Raw genomic sequence first — 19,029 nt, 5'->3', positions numbered from 1 at the left:
GCTAGTTTGTTATAAATACCTTTCCTAAGTCTTTTTCACATGTGCTGCTGCTTAGCCCAATTCCTCCCATTCTGTATGTGCTTTTTTCATTTTCTTGCCCAGATGTAGGACTTTGCATTTCTCCTTGTTAAATACCATTCTGTTAGTCGCCGCCCACTGGGCAAGCTTTTCTAGATCTTTTTGAATCCTCTCTCTCTCTCTGGGCCCAGGACAGAGCCTTGTGGTCCCCACTTGATACATTCTTCCAATTGGATCTGGAGCCATTTATGACCACTCTTTGAGTACGATCACTCAGCCAGTTGTGAATCCACCTAATAGTTTCCTTGTCAATCCCAGATTTGTTTATTTAAAAAAAAAATAAGGATGGTATGAGATTCTTTGTCAAATGCTTTGTTAAAGTCAAGATATACTATATCTTGAAACATGTCAGCTGTATACACAAGAGAGAAAGTCTGCAGGAAGGAAAGCAGTCTTAAGAAGAAGACATTTGAGCTGCATTGCCTATGGAAAGCTGACCTCTATGGAGGTAACAAATGGTTGGGCATTAGGGCATTCAATGTCTTGGTCTTCTCCCTCTAGTTGTTTGGACTACCTGATTGACATCTATGACACTGAATGATCAAACAGCTACTCAGACTGATCCATGTGGACTGCTTCAGAGGGTGGGTGGAATTGGGCACTGGGTGAAGTAGAACGTGGGTGTTCATGGCCAACTGGTGTAAATGCATAGGCAGAACCACTTCCAAGGAGTAGCAGTAGGCTTTCCCCACCTCCTGCAGAACATGGAGCTGTTGCTTCAGTGGGAGCTGCTTGAACTTGGCCCATTCTCTATCACCTCCACCACGGACACATCCCGTTACCCATTGCTTTCTTCATCTTTTCTTTGTTTATTTTTTTTTATTTAGCATTTTTTTGGTTCACCTTTTAGTGTAATTTTATGTAACTTTTCAGCTAACTTTACAGTTTGCAGAAAACCACTACTAGCTGTTTAAGGCCTGCAAGAAATTCATAGCGGCAGGACTGGTGACTTTGAATAACATTTGAGGCCGCTGACACGTAATGTGTGTATTTGTTGTTACCCATTTTTGTTTTATATTAATAAGAAAAAAACCGACAACTAAATAAACCGCAATCCCTGAAAGGCACGATATGTGAGAACAGAAGGCCACAGAGTATAGCTTGTATCTATTGTGAGCTGTCCCTGTTTGGCGCAGCAGAGCAGAATTCCCCAAATCCCACTGTTAGCTGTGTAAGGTTGGCAAATAATTCATAATGGCCAGGCTGGTGACTTTGAATGACGTCTGAGGCCAGAAACAAAGCACTGCAATATTCCCTATGCCAAAGCATATTTGGCCTGTCTGCTTTGCTGCTATATATGTTGACAGTAGCAGAAATATACCCTCTCCCAATGTACAGACCATGTTTTGTATAGGCATATAAATGTTATGCAGCAACTTTTTCAACTCCCTCCAGTAAAACCCTTTTTAAAGTTCTCTGCTGGTATACAAGCTTCTAATACAACAGCAATATATCCTCTGTAGAATATCAATCCTTATTACCAATAGACCACATGTTATATTGCCATATAAACATGATGCAGCTTCTCTGCCCTTTGCTCAACTGTAGAATGGTTATATACAGCTAGGTCATGTGATGCAGGTATCCAATGAAACTCTGTTCCTCGAAGAATAAATTTTATATCACATGAGAGAGTTGGTGCCATTATCCAGAAGGACGTAGGAATGAGAAAGCTTACAGCCAAGTGGATCCTGAAACTTTTGACAACCAAACAGAAGAGGAGACGTGTGGAGACATCGGTGGCTGTTTGAGTATTTTGCAAGAAATGACAAACTAGTAACTGGTGATGAGACATGGATCTACTGTTATGATCCAGAGACTAAGGAATGGAGGCACAGTGGTTCCCCCAGGCCAAAGAAGTTCCATCTGCAAGGGTTAGCACAAATGCAAATGGAAACCATTTTTTGAAATAAGAAGGGAGTTCTGCTCGTGGACTATGTCCCAAAGGGTGGTTCAAGCATCAATGTAACATTACTGTTCAGTACTGACAAAGCGGAGGCAAAAAATTAAGGAAAGACATTCAGGAAATCTCTCCAAAGGTGTCATCCTGTTGTGTGAAAATTCCCCAGTCACACACTGCAGGTGCCAGTATTGCAAAAATGACCTCCTTAGGTTTCAACTGATGTTCCATCAAAACTATTTGTCTGACCTGGCTCTATCTGACTACCATCTATTCCCCAATCCCAAAAACCACCTAAAGCGACAACAGTTTGGAGTGTTTTGGAGACCACTAAAACTGCAAATGAGTGGTTTGACCAGCGGTCAGAAGAATTCTATTTGCAGGGACTTAAAAGCTGCAGTAGAGATGTGACAAGTGTGTTGACATCCTGGGGCAATATGCAGAAAAGTGGGGCAGTTTTAGCTTCCTAGATGATTTTTATCTGGGTAAGGCTCAATGCTGATCAGCACCCCCTTGTAGTTCTAGTTGATTACAATATAGAATTCTCATTCCCTTCTGTGAGCTGATTTGTGCACACTGGTCAGTTGCCTACAGAAAGACAAGTACTGGGAAGGTCTATCACAGAGTACATAGCCAAAGGAGCACTAGCAGACGTGCCGCAGCAGAACAGAAGATGTGGAATCTATTCTCCAATTTTCCTGATCCAAAAGTCCATTGGAGGGTGAGATTTTTATACCACTTCATACAAAAGAGGAAGTAACAAATGGAAACTATAAAATCAATTCTAAGCAACCTGCAGCCAGCAGATCACATGACCACATTAGACTTGTCCACAAAAGCCAGTCCTTGCAGCGAGCAATTGACTGGTCATGTATATTGGCTGATATGTCATTGTGCCGCAAGAAGAGCAGCAGACAGTACGGAACCCTGGGAACTACTGGAAAAGGAACAGCACCAAATTAGGTATATAGTATAAGAATTCTTTTTAACTTCATTGAGATTGTTGAAACCCATAAAAAGAAAAAGAGTGTGGCTAACCATCTAATACATGATTATTAGGCATCAATGGGAGACGCATTCTTTTTCAGGGATCTCACTCTATCATGCCCATATGCTCTAATAGGCACATGGACAGGTTGTCCTTACAAAAGAACCTCTTTCCCCACATAGAGTGAAATGTATTAAGACGGGTGTTTAAAACTATGACACTTTTTTGTGAAAGTTGCATGCACAAGCACACATGGCAAAAAGTAAAAAAAAAAAAATTCACAATCTAGACTTGCAGAGTTTTTATTTTTTTTTACTAGATAAGTCACCCACATAATGTTTACGTTACCTCATCACATCCAGGGTTCAGATTGATAACTTCCTTTTGATCATTTGGCAGCGGTTTTCTTTTGCAAATATATGGAAACGTTTTCTCGCACATCATGTCTGCCCACTGTCCGTCCTGTATAAGAATTTATAAGATGTGAATATCACATATACCAAAGATCATTACCAGCAACTTGTACAGTGTACTGATCACCTGCTTTACATCACTTTACAGTGTGAAGATAGTTTTCTGGCTTCCTGCAGCCACCACTAGAGGGAGCTTACTGAAGACAGGTATGTTATTGAGTTTGATGGATGCTGTATATATTTGTATAAAAAAACAGGCACACTTTACACAGTGATATCACATAATACACCAGTGTGTGATGGACCAAGGCCACATGCATGCTGTGAATGGATATATTGTGAGCATTGAAGCTGCAGTGTAACAATATGTGATATTTTATATTGCTAGTATCAGAGTGACTGATGTATAAGATTACATATCAGTGATTTAATCCAGCCAGTTAATAATTACAACATCTTAATCATAGAATCATAGAATGGTAGAGTTGGAAGGAACCTCCAGGGTCATTGGGTCCAACCCCCTGCTCAGCGCAGGATCACTAAATCATCCCAGACAGATACTTGTCCAGCCTTTGTTTAAACACTTCCATTGAACTCACCACCCGGGTTCAGAGTGTCATTCACTGAAAAAAGCCCAAAAATGCAATACCTGATATGCTGCAGAACAGGCACAGTTGACACAGGCACAATCGCGATAGGGCAGGCGCAATCGCCTTAAACCCTAATAGAATGCAGAACGCAAGACTATGATATGGAGGAGCAAATTGTTCAATGCCGACTAATGTGCTAATGCCGGGTTCAGAGTGTCATACCTTAGTGGATAATGCAACACAGTCCTCTTGTTCGCTCTTGAGGTGAGATGGCTCTCCTCTCTGCCATGTTGTATATGTCACTGGGGATCCGTCACTCCATTCAAAAAACAGCTGAGTCTTCAAGTCATTCAGTCCTATCCAGACATACTCCGCACCTCCTAGAAGAAATATTTACAGATGTAGCAAACATTAATCCAACACTTAATAGGCTTGTTCAGTTGTAATCTATTGATGGCTTATCCTCAGTATAGGTCATCAATAGTAACATAGTATGTTAGAATGAATGAAGACAATGCCCATTTAGTTCAGTCTGTTTCAACCTCCACCCCCATTGTTGGTCCAGAGGAAGGCAAGAAAAAACCAACAAGCAAAAATATTTCTTCCTGACTCCATAATAGCAGCCAGAGTAATCCCTGGATCAACACTTGAGATCAACAACCCCTAATGTCTATATCCTGTAATATCATAGCGTTCTAAAAATACATAAATTATAGTAATTCTTAAAGGACCACTTGTGGCCACACCCCCTAATGCTAGGCCCTATGTACTTAAAAAAGGGGCAGGGCCAATGTAAGCTGTCAAATTTTTGCAATTTTAGCACATGCCATAAAATTGTGTCTTTTTGATACCACAGTTCTGGCACAAGCCAGATAATAAATATCTCGCAATACGCACAAATGAGAAGTCAAGGATCTTTTCTAAAAGACACTGCCTGCCCCTAACAGTAATACTGTGTTTTAGCTACTGAAATTATATTTACACTGCTCAGTACTTCTCTAGTGTCCTCCATGATGTTGTGATGACTGTGTGTGTTATAGTTAGAGATCAGAATTTGCAGTTCTCAGTGAAATAGGTTCCTTCCACCAACCCTGAGAGAATCACAAATACAGCCTCCACAGGGAAAAAAGCACCCCTTCAGTCTCCTCCTCACTGTGGGGAGAGTACAGTAACCCAGCAGCAAGGAGTACAGGGGAAAAGGGACCCCTTGTTCTCAAGATCAGCAGTGGTCTCAGAGGTGAGACCCCCACGATCAGCAAGTTATCCCCAATCCTGTGGATAGGAGATTACTTGTAATGTGGATGCAACCCCTTTTAAGTAGGCTTTAAGATTAATGGTATCGGTAGTGAACCTGTGCATACTTACCAAACTCAAACTGTGAGGCAGCAGCACTTGCTTCTTCAATATTGTGCAAACTTACAAGGTCGCCCTCTTCTTTCCTGCAAGATAACATGGCGTCCTTCCAAATCCTTCTGTCCTTAACCAGGAAATAGCAGTATCCGTTATAAGGAATCCATGATGATGGACAAGAGATGCGATCATTGGTCCCTGTAACCAGAACCTCTGAAATTAGTAGAGATGATCAAAAACTGGTTTTGCAAGTGGGCTTTAGCCATAAAGGGGCACTAACGTTTCAGACAACTTCTGCTCATCTACTAGCTTGTGTTATTCTCATCCTTTCTGTAATATACTTCCATTAAAATGTGGTTGCTTTACCTCTGTAAGTCACATTTGAAGTGGCTGCTATTAAGAGTCTGCCTTTTGGCTTCTCTGCAATCCACTCTCTGTCATTAGGTACAGAGCTTCTGTAGTAACAAGGAGGTTTCCATAGCAACAGGGGGAGGGGATATCTTTACAGGCAGCTCCCGTGCACACACAGGCTGCAGGCTGACAGATCTGCAGACATTGTGATAACGATCTCTATAGTCTCTCCCTATCCTGCTTATACATGTGGATTTACTAATCATTTGTCCAGAGTGTCTCTAAAGGCCTAAATCATACTGGAAAAACAGAGGGGTGTGCATTCAGATACTGCCTCCCTGATTATTGGACTAGAAACAGTGCAATGCAACATCAGGGGAAGAAAGTACAGGACAGTTAACTACTGGCAGAATCCTAGACTTGCTACACACACTCTGCCTGATAACGGATTGCAAATAGCAGGACAGCAGCAAAATAGGGAAGACCCCTTGAAAAGCAGATCTAAAAGACATGCAGCAAGGTGCAAACAGCAGCAAATGAGTGTGTAAGGAGAACCTGGTGTATTTTACAAAACTCTTGTCTGCTCATATTCACATTTAGAAAGGCCACTGTCTGACATTACCCTGGACCAGAACTGTGATATAAATAACCCCCTTCCTTTCTCTTCCCCACCTGCCGGTTTGGTTTATGATTAGCATGAGGATGCTACATTGTTTGACCATTTGCTTCTTAATAAAATCTAAGGAAAAGTGTTTACCTAGGAGTTGGCTTCTTGCAGACATTGTGAAAATAGAACTTGGGACGAAAATCCCAAATCTGGTTTCTTTATTTTCTGTTTTATTTTAAGCACTGGTAGTGTGTGTACACCTGTATACCCTTATACTCCTGTGTGTGTGTATATATATATATATATATATATATATATATATATATATATATATATATATATATATTTGCACTGCTAGTCTTTTATTAGAATACATCTGCAATTTATTAGTCAAGTTTTGTCCGTTTTAATCCAATTCAAACTCTGAAGAGATTGTGGTGGTAATTCAATCTGCTGTCTATCTACCTGAGAAAATGTTGGTAGTGGCAGCATGTATGCTTGCAGTATTGTAGAGTGCTGGAGTGCTTTAGACTGGATCAAGGGGGTGACTTGTGCTTTTAGTCTGCCTGTGGCAAGACCCTGTGAAAGCTGGTTACAAATCCACCTGTAGTCTGGTGATTCCACACTCACAATCCACTAGAGTGATCGGACTCTGCCGTGAAAAACTGCATGAAATGGTTGGAGCGATCGTCTCTCCATGACAAATTGGTGGATCTTTAAAAGGTTTCTGCCAGAATTAAGCGATTAACTCTCGTACTAAGAAGGTTGGTGGACTTTTACAAGGTTTTGACTCAGCGCAAATATATAATTTTTTTTTTTGTTAGTAGGGAGTCATAGGGCTTAAGAGCAAGGCCCTGGAGGTGTTTACAGAGATTCCTTGAGAGCAGGATGGTGACTACGAGGTCATCAAAGCAGCCTTGATCCAGCAGTGGATCAAGGGGCAACCCATTCCCGCGTTTAAGAACCTGGAAGATATGGTGCTGAAGGAACAGTTCCTGGAGACTGGTACGGCCAACATCCACCAGTTTGTCATGGACCATGAGTCCAAAGATTTGGCTCAAGTAGGACGAATTGCCACCAACTACATCGACAATCGGAAACTGGAGCTGTGGAAATGTGGAACCAGCTAGAGAAGGGGTAAGCAGAACAGTAACTCTGACAGACCTCCCCCACCCATGTTCCTAGACTCTCAGGGGGATCTGCTCCCTCTCTCCCCTCAAGGTCTCCTGTTGACACCCGCAGATATTGTTGCTGCCATAAGTTGGGACGCTGAGGTGACCATCATCTGCTCTGAACTGGTGGCCCCCATGTACATAATTCCTGGAAGGACTATGACTGTGATGGGAATTGGGGACAGCCACCCTACCCTACAAATGGCCTGTGTGTACATTCATTGGGTGCGGGGAGTGGGATGAAAGAAGTGGGGGTGTTGAAAAACATCCCAGTCAATGTTTTACTGGGGACAGACCTTGGGGAGGTAATGGCTCATTACATGCCACAAAACTCCGCAGACTCCTCAAGCTCCGGCCCCCTGTGCAATGTGTAGTGAGTAATGAGGTCACTGCAATGCATGACCCTGTGGAGATCATGGATGCGCCAGATGGGTGTTGCAATGTCATTTTTGGCACAGTATGCACCTGTCCCGAGCTCACTGAGATTTCCTGTGCAATGAATACACCTGTAATACGACAGCTCAGTGATGCCACCCACGTGCAGTGTCTCTGAGGATCCACCAATAACAGTGAGTGCCAAAACAAAGAAAGCATGTGGTGATGATGTGGGTTCCACTCCTGCAAGGCCTGTGTGCCCCACCTCCGGGTGTTGTGTGATGGGTAGTAGCAGTACCGAGATCCACTTGGGTACAGAGGTGTGCCAGTCAGGATAGACAGGGGGTGTGACCTCCCCTAAGGCCTGGTTGGCATATTTGTTGTCACCCGCAGCCAGGGTGCCTGAAACGCAGGGACCCAATTGCCTTCCGGATGCTCGGCTTCCCCAATCCAGCAGGATAGAGGATGGCCTTGAGCCGCTCCCGGAGGAGCCTGCTATGGTATCAACCTTAACATTTCTTCTGGCTGTACCACGCCAAGAGTTCCAGGCTGCTGTGCTTAACAAAGCCACCCTAAGGGCATTAAGGGACCTTACGGGGAAACCCCCATCTGCATCTGACGAGGGAGAGGTCCTGCTGGAGAGGTCTGCTAGCACCCACTTAGGTGGTTGGATCCTTTGAGGACACAGATTTCAACCTGCAGCTCTCTGGGGACCAACAGTCCCAGCTGCAGGAAACCTGGGAAGGCCCAATTGATAGTTCGCAAGGTAAACACTGGGACCCAGCCCCCAGTTAGGCAGTCTGCCTACTGAGTCTCCCTAGAAGTGCAGGCAGATATGAAGCTGGAAGCTGAGCAGATACTGCCTCTGGGAGTCATCCAAAAGTCCCAGAGTGCATGGGCTTCCCCTATAGTCCTCGTGCCCAAGAAGGAGGGTAAATGCCATAACGGTATCTGATACTTATCTGATGCCTCACATTGAAGAGATATTAAACTGGCTCTCCAGTGCCTCAGTCCTGTAGGCCCCAGGCTTCACTAAGAGGTTTGTGGTGAAGACTGATGCCAATGCATATGGCCTTAGTGCTGTTCTCAGCCAAGTGCCTTTGGATGGAGAAGAGCACTCCGTGCTATATCTCAGTCACAAGTTCCTACCCAGGGAGGTAGCCTACACCACCCCAGAAGAGGGATGCCTATGGGCATCTCTATGGGCACAACTTCACCATTGTTGGTTACATCAGGTTGCGGGGCAAAAGACAAACTCCTCTGACTGAGTCTAGCTCTTCAACAATGTGATTTTTCCATTCAGCACCGAAAAATAAGTGAACATGGCAATGCAGACGCACTGTCCCATCAAGACGAGGTGACAGGGATGGGCTTTTTGAAGTGATCTGTAGAGATTAACCCTCATTGCCCATCCAAAAGGGGAAGGTGTGATATAGAGACTGGTAAGCTGTCAGCCATTGTTTGTGTGTCATCCATTTTATGTGTCAGGTCTGGCTATATTGTCATACATTATGTGTAGTTAGATTGCATTTGTAGCTTTCAGTCGACCCCTCACCCAGTTCCTCACTCCTACCTGTTGGTATTCACATTTAGAAAGGCCATTTTCTGACATTACCCATATCTGTGATGTAACCCCCCCCCCCCCCCCCTTCCTTTCTCTTCTCCACCTGTCAGTTTTGCTTAGGATTAGCATGAGGATGCTACATTGTGTGACCAATTACTTGTTAATTAAGTGTAAAAGCCCTTTTAAACACAACAATTATCACTCAAAATTCGTACAAATAGCCGAAAATTAGGAATTACTTATTACATGTAACGGTGGGCATCATGCTTTTCATTTGAACAATGGATTTTGGTTTACTTAATCTGTTGTTCACACCTCTGAAAGATTGAGCAAATGCATTCCATTTAAATGTATTCCTCACATTTTTCAATAAAGTGCATTATGTTCTCCTCCTGGCATGTTTATACAAGCCACAAGGTGAACAATGGAATGTGTCAGCAGCTGTTTACACAGCTGGGCATGTGTTTAAACACAGCCTGGGCTCTGCAAACAACTGCTAGAGGTGATTTTATATGCAAATGAAGACTTAAGGTATTAATGGCTATTAATGGCCATTAACACTTTATGCAAATAGATCGCTAAATCTTTCAATCTTTTAGTCATTTGAAAGATTATCTTTGCATGTACAAGGGCCATAAGGAAAACCATTCACCTAGGAGTTGGCAGACATTGTGGAGCCGGGATGCAAATTAAGGAAAATCTTTTAATAAAGATTATTGGTTGTGTGAAGGTCCTAGCCCGATTATGAATTATATTTTCAGAATTGGGTAGACCAGCTGAACAAAACACATTTAAACTCATGGAGGTGCGAGGACCAGAACACCCCCAAACTGTGTATCCACCTACCTGGTAATAATTTCTGTGTCATATTTGGTATCGCTGAATAGTTAAATCACGACTGGAAGTGTGCCAGGCACAGCTCTATATGCATTTAATCCACCCTTCTCTCAATAACCTCAAAGGGGGTGGGGATGAGGTGTACAAAACGTGGAAGCTAGCGGGCCACTTCACGGCTCCTGGCTATACCACTAGTCCCTACACTAACCAGGAGTCCAGCAGAACCAGACAGAGTTCACACAAAACGCTGCAACAGGACAGGACACAGATCACAGTTCACAGAGCAAGCTAACACAAAACTGACAGAATATAAATGAACAAACGGACATGAACCAGCAAGACACAGATCACACAGCAAGCTTGCATCAGGAACAGGACAGAGCACAGGGCACACAGCCAACTGCAACATATAAGGAAACCCAGACAGACTCCACCCAGAGCTCACATGCACACAGATGAAACTCACAGCAAGTCTATGTGTCCTCACACCAGGGGGAATAGACAGTCAGCCACACAAGCTGACATAGGGAGCCATGTCAAGTTACACCAACTGATACACAGAGCAGATGGTCAGCTACACAAGCTGACATAGGGAACCGTGTCAAGTTACACCAACTGACACACAGAGCAAGACATAATACATTTGAAGGCCGCACCTGTAAAGGGGGCTGCATGTGCTGCAGACTAGGACTACAGGTGTCCAAACCATCTCTAGGGAAGCAGAGAGTCACAGGCCTACTTTCAAACACAGTTCAGAGTGGGAACAAGTTTCACATACCTGATAACAAGTTACAGACCATAGAAGTAACATGACTGCTCACCCTGGGACCCAGACAGACTGACAGGAGCTGGGTTTATATGTGAGCACAGACCCAGGAGATTGGCTAGCAGGAAGAACCACACCCAGCCAGCTCAACCAATTAACCCTGTGAGGGCTGTGCTGCTAGGAAGCTTAGAACTACAGATCCCAGCAGCACGCGTAACAGTATACCCTTATACTCCCGCGTAACACCCTTCTTGTATATTCTTTGCATATATATATTTGCACTATTAGTCTTTTTTCAGAATAAATCTGCAATTCATTAGATAAGCATTGCACGTTTTAAAACTATTCAGACTATTCATGGGGCAGGAAACCGTCAAAGCTGGTTACAAATCTGCCTGTAGCCTGGCACCTCCCCACTCACAATCCCACTAGAGCGAAAGGACTCTGCCGTGACAAATTGGACGCAACGGTTGGAGCGATGGTTTCTCCGTGACAAATTAGTGGCAGCAGTGGGATCTTTAAAATGTTTGTGCCAGAGTTAAGCGGTTAACTCTCATACGAAGAAGGTTAGTGGACTCTTTGCGAAAATCGCCGCAGAACTTTTATAAGGTTTTACCTCTGTGTGAATAAACAATTATTTATTTTCGGGAGTAAGGACATACATGTATGTTTCCCAGTGTACATGCTTCCCTTCACACAGCCATAGGATTAAATAATTTAGCAGCCTGCAGTCACCACTAGGGGGAGCATACTGAATTATATATCAATTATTGAACTCAAGTGGAGCTGTAAAGCTCTATTGTTCTGTGTTTGCAGCCATTTCAGGCTGGTGAGAGGTTGCTAATCGATCACATTACTGTCAGAAGCTGCCAGAAACAACTGTCCTATGATCACGACTTTCCATCTCATGACTGAAATCAGTCTATTGCTTCTTTATTACAAACATGACCGTTTCCTACCTGAAGACGGGACCTCAGAGGACTTGCTGGGGACTTTTTTACAGATATAGCCCAGTTTTTCCTTGCACTCCTTGTTCTCCCACTTTGTGTTCTTCCCAGTATTTACCACTACACAGTTTACTCCAGATTGTTCGGATGGATTTCCTAAAGAAAGCAGAACATCTGAGTTACGTGTCCAACCTGTGTTCTGGTTATTGCTTCTTCTAGTAGATACTATATTATTAGATGAGAGTCATTCATGTAATACATTGATATATACTAGATTTTGTGTGTCAAATTATTCTTCAGCAATCTGAAATTATGTTCAAAATCACCCCATAACACCCCCAGTGTCGTTCCCTCTGCGGGGGCAGATATAACACATATCCAACCTGTGTGGCTAACGTGGGACCTTTGGGTTCCCTCAGGCACACGGCAACTGCTACCTCTGCACCGCGTATAGCGAGGGGAGGTAGACACTAGTGGTGAGCGATTATTGATATATTCATGTCGGGAGTGTCCAACCTGATTTTAAATAAAATAATCGTGAATTGGGATGGCCCGATTTCGACTCTTTAAAGTCTGTCTGTGTTTTTGTCACATGTCCACCTGCTCCATACACAATACTTTACTATCTAGAGATCAACCTCCATCATCACCTGGAAGCCAGTTGAGATATCTGAAAGGACCTCCACCGTCCCATCTCCAGCCAGCGTTCAAGTCCAGACTATTGAGCCCGATCCATAAGGCTGTGGTGAGATCTTGTGTTAACCCTGCAAGATATGGATGAGATACATCATGGATTAGATACAGTTTAACCCCAGTAAATTGCCACAAATCGTATATGCAGTGGTGTAGCAATTGGGGTTGCAGGGATCACAATTGCACCAGGAACCATAATCTAGGGGGGTCCAAGGCCCCTCTCACCACTAACATCACTGGGCTTTGCTCCAGAGGTATCGCAGATTTAGCATTATGCTACAGTTTATGAATTTGGGGGGGTGTAATAAACAATGACATACAAGCTTTCCATAGACGGCACTTCTTGTGTTGAATACTCACATGACAGACAATGTGCTGCTTTTTCCACTTACTGCAGGGAGCCCCTGAGTGGTTGTCTGTCAGAAATCCCTCAGTATGTTTCCTGCTCTTAGAGGTGAACTGACTCCAATCATTCTCTTACAATAAGCTGTCTGATACATAATATATATGTTTGCATGTATTTTTGCGGGGCGGAAAACGGGCCATAGCCAAGCAAAGTACATGGGTTGGTCAAGCTGAACTGTTGCATCTGAGCCCATCCCATCAGCCTTTAGCAATACCCCTGCTTTTAGTTCAAATATGTACCTCAAGACCATCTGTCCACATAGTGGAAACAGTAGTGATGTGTTTAACTATGGAAATAGTATTTAACCCCTTAAAGACCTGGCCTATTTTGGGTTTAAGGGCGCATTCAGACAACCGTATATTGGCTGTGTATTCACGCCCAGCCGATATACGGTGTCTCTCTCTGCAGGGGGTGGAGGCTGTAAGAACTAGGAGCAGTGCTCTGAGCTCCCGCCCCCTCTCTGCCTCCTCTCCACCCCTCTGCACTATTTGCAATGAGAGGAGGTGGGGCTAAGTTACGGGAATGAGCTCCGCCCTCATCCTGCCTCTCCTCATTGAAAGTAGTGCAGGGGGGTGGAGAGGAGGCAGAGAGGGGGCGGGAGCTCAGAGCACTGCTCCCAGCTCTTCCAGCCTCCACCCCCTGCAGAGAGAGACGCCGTATATCGGCCGGCAGCCGATATACGGTCGTCTCAATGCGCCCTAAGGATGCAACGATTTTTGGCGAATTTTCATCTCCATTTTTAAAAAGCCATAACTTTTATTTTTCCATCGTCGCGGCCGTATAAGGGCTTGTTTTTTGCGTGTCGAACTGTATTTTTTATTGTTACCATTTTTGGGTACATAGACTACATTTTAAAACTTTTATTCTTTTTTTTATGATGTCAGAGAGAGAAAACGCATCAATTCCGCCATAGATTTTTTTTTTAAGGTGTTAATTATACAGCATAAATGACAGTACAACAGTACATTTTTTCTGCAGATTACAACGATACCAAAATTCCTATTTTTTTCTTCTGTTTTTCCACTTTTCTGCAATGAAAACCCTTTTTTTGGAAATCTTTTTTTTCCCCCCTAAATCCCTGCATTCAAAGTTCTATAACTTCTTTATTTTTCCATGGCTGGAGCTCTGTGAGGGCTTATTTTTTGCGAGACAAGCTGTCGTTTTTATTGGTACCATTTTGGGGTACATATGGCTTTTTTAATCACTTTTATTGCGTTTTTGGGAGGCAAAATGCTAAAAATTTGCATTTTGCCTCAGTTTTTTAGCATTTTTTACACTTTTTGCCATTCAGGATAAAAAGCGTGTTCAACTTATTCTATGCGTGGTTACAGACACGACGATACCTAATGTCAGATTTTATTTATGCCAATATGAGAAAAAGCATATAAAAGGGTTTTTTTTAACATTTTCTTTTACATTTTTATTTTTCGTACATTATTTTAAGCTTTTTTTTTTTTACACGATTTGTGTCCTTCTGAGGGACTTACATCATACCACTGATGATGGGTATGATAAAGAATTGCAGGACTTCTCTCCTGTAATGCCTTATTGCTTATTACAGCGATCATAGGCAGTGGTAATACAGGATGACTGTAGGTGGTGTCCTGTTACCATGGCAACCAACCGATCTCTCTGCGTTTACATCGCGAGAGCCGATGACGTCACAGGGAACGCGCTCCCTCTGTGAATCCTTCGCATTCCACGATCTACAAAGATCGCGGCATGGCAGGGGTTAACAGCGGGGGTTGCATCTCCTATACACCCCCACTGTTGCAGCAGGAGGCCGGCTATCAGCGACAGCCGGGTCCGCTGCTGGATAGCGCGAGATCTCTTCTGATCTCGCGCTATACACATGACGTAAGGGTATGTCCAGTTGCAGGACGTACCCTTACGCCCTGGAGCGGGAAGGGGTTAAAGACTATGAGTACTGTAGTTTGGAATTTTACTTCATAAATTCTTGCATTTTTAAGTGCAGAACAATTTTATAATTGGTTGTTATTAAAACTTTTCAATTCTTTCTTTCCTTGCAGTATGGTCCAACATACGGCAAGTTGGAGGACTAAGTCTCTTCCAAAATCCATCAATCAGGCCGACTGACTATTCTCCAGCACTGCATATAATGACATGAGGGAGGCGGCTGGAGGGAATGAGAAAGGAGCAGTTTATTGCAGAAGGAGGAGATGTAGGTTTAGTCGGTTGTCTACTAGATATTGTGAGTAAGCCCTCGGCAGATGTAACACCCAAAGTGCAGTGGTGTCCATGCTAGATGTTGGATTAGGCAGAAGAACCGATTCTGATCGGTCGTGGTTCTTACCTGCGATGAATGACTGTTCGTGTAGCTCGGTTATACTCAGCAGTTCTGCACCTTGTTGCTGGCAGCTTCTCCTGGCTTGGTACCACGTGAGGGCCGAATCTGAGTTAATCTGATAGTTGACACCAGTTACAGAATCTGTTTTCCAGAAGATGCTAGATGTGGCTGAGAAGAAGATTATGGAATACATTAAGGACTTTGTATGTCTTCAGCCTACTTGTCTCACTTTATGTTTGTCCGACCACAGCTATTCACTAGGGACCGACCCAAATATATTTGGGTTCTGGATGATAATATTAGAGCAGTGGTTCTTAACTTGGGTTTGATCGAACCCCAGGGGTTCGGTGAGTCAGTCTCAGGGGTTCAGCAGAGGTGAGGACTCTGTGTGTACGTTCTGTTCACCCCACTTGTATGATTTGTAATGCTCTCCACTACGCAGTGAATATTCATTGAGTTCATTGTGTACATCTGATGCACATTTCATTTTGTGCTCTAATAAAATATATACCTATGTTTTAAATTAGAAAAAATCATATTTTATTTTTCCATTAACGAAGGGTTTGGTGAATGCATGTATGAAACTTGCCATGTTTACGACTAGAGATGAGCGAGCACCAAAATGCTCGGGTGCTCGTTACTCGGGACGAAATTATCGCGATGCTCGAGGGTTCGTTTCGAGTAACGAACCCCATTGAAGTCAATGGGCGACCCGAGCATTTTTGTATTTCGCCGATGCTCGCTAAGGTTTTCATGTGTGAAAATCTGGGCAATTCAAGAAAGTGATGGGAACGACACAGCAACGGATAGGGCAGGCGAGGGGCTACATGTTGGGCTGCATCTCAAGTTCACAGGTCCCACTATTAAGCCACAATACCGGCAAGAGTGCCCCCCCCCCCCCCCAACAATTTTTACTTCTGAAAAGCCCTCATTAGCATGGCATACCTTAGCTAAGCACCACACTACCTACAACAAAGCACAATCACTGCCTGCATGACACTCTGCTGCCACTTCTCCTCAGTTACATGCTGCCCAACCCCCCCCCCTGCACGACGCAGTGTCCACAGCGCACACCAAAGTGTCCCTGCGCAGCCTTCAGCTGCCCTCATGCCACGCCACCCTCATGTCTATTTATAAGTGCGTCTGCCAGAGGAAAAGCAGGCACACACTGCAGAGGGTTGGCATGGCTAGGCAGCGACCCTCTTTAAAAGGGGTGGGGCGATAGCCCACAATGCTGTACAGAAGCAATGAGAAATATAATCCTGTGCCACCGCCATCAGGAGCTGCACACGTGGGCATAGCAATGGGGAACCTATGTGCCACACACTATTCATTCTGTCAAGGTGTCTGCATGCCCCAGTCAGACCTGGCTTTTTAATTCATAGACACAGGCAGGTACAACTCCCTATTGTGAAGTCCCTGTGGACCCACAGCATGGGTGGCTCCCTGGAACCCACCGGCGGTACATAAAAATATCCCATTGCATTGCCCAACACAGCTGAGGTAGTAATGTCGTGCTTAATGCAGGTGGGCTTCGGCCCACACTGCATGCCCCAGTCTGACTGGGGTTCTTTAGAAGTGCATTTATAATTCTCTGTGGACCCACAGCATGGGTGGGTGCCAGGAAGCCACCGGCGGTACATTAAAATATCCCATTGCATTGCCCAACACAGCTGAGGTAGTAATGTCGTGCTTAATGCAGGTGGGCTTCGGCCCACACTGCACGCCCCAGTCAGACTGGTAATATGTACCTTAACAGTAACCGCGTTGGTGGTAATGTGGTGGTGACTGCGGACCTAGTAGCGCGGTTTTATTTTGTTGGTTTTCGGAATGTGGCCAGGATTAAGTGGGCTGTGGCGGGGGATGTTTGAGGCACTACGTGTCCTCTCCACGTGTCCGTGGTTATATGCACCTTAACAGTAACAGCGTTGGTGGGAAATGGCCTCGCCGCCATCATGTCTTTGGGAAGCCTCTGTTTCCACACCCCAGAGACATACCATTAGCAGCGGTATAGGCAGAGCCCATAATTAGTAACATTTCAGCCGTAGCATTAGGACAGGCCCCACTAACATATTACTAGCAGCATTATAGGGGGAGCACAGTATTAGTTCCATTTCAGTAATAGTAGCACTCAAGACAGGCCCCAGTAACAATTCCGAAGCAGCAGTATAGTGGGAGCGCAGTCTTCGTTCCATTTCAGTAGCTGCAGTATAGACAAGGCCCAAGTTACATTTATGTAGCTAAAGTGTAGGCCAACCCCACACACCTTTCTGTACCATGAGTGCAGGCGAAGAACATAGAAATTGCTATGATTACACTGTAGGTGAGGGCCCAAAAAAATTGGTGTACCAACAGTACTAATGTACCTCAGTAAAAATTGGCCATGCCCAGCCAAGATGGCAGGTGAAACCCATTAATCGCTTTGGTTAATGTGGCTTAAGTGGTAACTAGGCCTGGAGGCAGCCCAGTTTAACGAAAAATTGTTTCAAGTTAAAGTTCCAACGCTTTTAAGAGCATTGAAACGTATAAAAATTTTTTAGAAAAATTATATGAGTGAGCCTTGTGGCCCTAAGAAAAATTGCACGTTCAGCGTGATTACGTGAGGTTTCAGGAGGAGGAGCAGGAGGAGGAGGAATATAATACACAGATTGATGAAGCAGAAATGTCCCCGTTTTGGATGGTGAGCGAGAACGATGCTTCCATCCGTGGGTGCAGCCTACGTATTGCTTAGGTATCGCTGCTGTCCGCTGGTGGAGAAGAGAAGTCTGGGGAAATCCAGACTTTGTTCATCTTGATGAGTGTAAGCCTGTCGGCACTGTCGGTTGACAGGTGGGTACGCTTATCCGTGATGATTCCCCCAGCCACACTAAACACACTCTCTGACAAGACGCTAGCCGCAGGACAAGCAAGCACCTCCAGGGCATACAGCGCGAGTTCAGGCCACGTGTCCAGCTTCGACACCCAGTAGTTGTAGGTGGCAGAGGCGTCACGGAGGACGGTTGTGCGATCGGCTACGTACTCCCTCACCATCCTTTTACAGTGCTCCCGCCGACTCAGCCTTGGCTGGGGAGCGGTGACACAGTCTTGCTGGGGAGCCATAAAGCTGGCAAAGGCCTTGGAGAATATTCCCCTGCCTGCGCTGTACATGCTGCCTGATCTCTGCGCCTCCCCTGCTACCTGGCCCTCGGAACTGCGCCTTCTGCCACTAGCGCTGTCGGATGGGAAGTTTACCATCAGTTTGTCCACCAGCGCCCTGTGGTATAGCATCATTCTCGAACCCCTTTCCTCTTCGGGAATGAGAGTGCAAAGGCTCTCCTTATACCGTGGGTCGAGCAGTGTGTACAGCCAGTAATCTGTAGTGGCCAGAATGCGTGTAACGCGAGGGTCACGAGAAAGGCATCCTAACATGAAGTCAGCCATGTGTGCCAGGGTACCTGTACGCAACACATGGCTGTCTTCACTAGGAAGATCACTTTCAGGATCCTCCTCCTCCTCCTCCTCAGGCCATACACGCTGAAACGATGACAGGCAAGCAGCATGGGTACCGTCAGCAGTGGGCCAAGCTGTCTCTTCCCCCTCCTCCTCATCCTCCTCATGCTCCTCCTCCTCCTCCTGAACGCGCTGAGATATAGACAGGAGGGTGCTCTGACTATCCAGCGACATACTGTCTTCCCCCGGCTCTGT

General features: G+C 44.8%; 1 protein-coding gene across 1 annotated transcript in view; it reads right to left on the bottom strand.

The window, feature by feature from the left end:
• LOC136586789 (macrophage mannose receptor 1-like) overlaps positions 1-19,029 on the bottom strand; it is a 298,478-nt gene that overhangs the window by 242,272 nt on the left and 37,177 nt on the right. The window contains exons 4-9 of the mRNA XM_066585016.1: positions 15,352-15,513; positions 12,589-12,702; positions 11,951-12,094; positions 5,335-5,517; positions 4,192-4,349; positions 3,315-3,428 (exon numbers count right to left, since the gene is read on the bottom strand). Coding sequence (XP_066441113.1) covers positions 3,315-3,428; positions 4,192-4,349; positions 5,335-5,517; positions 11,951-12,094; positions 12,589-12,702; positions 15,352-15,513 — 875 coding nt within the window. The remainder of the gene's footprint in view (positions 1-3,314; positions 3,429-4,191; positions 4,350-5,334; positions 5,518-11,950; positions 12,095-12,588; positions 12,703-15,351; positions 15,514-19,029) is intronic.

Source organism: Eleutherodactylus coqui, chromosome 12, assembly GCF_035609145.1.
Source record: "Eleutherodactylus coqui strain aEleCoq1 chromosome 12, aEleCoq1.hap1, whole genome shotgun sequence".
Lineage (NCBI taxonomy): Eukaryota > Metazoa > Chordata > Amphibia > Anura > Eleutherodactylidae > Eleutherodactylus > Eleutherodactylus coqui.
The sequence above is the reverse complement of the archived record's forward strand: the minus strand, read 5'-3'. Positions and strand labels throughout refer to the sequence as shown.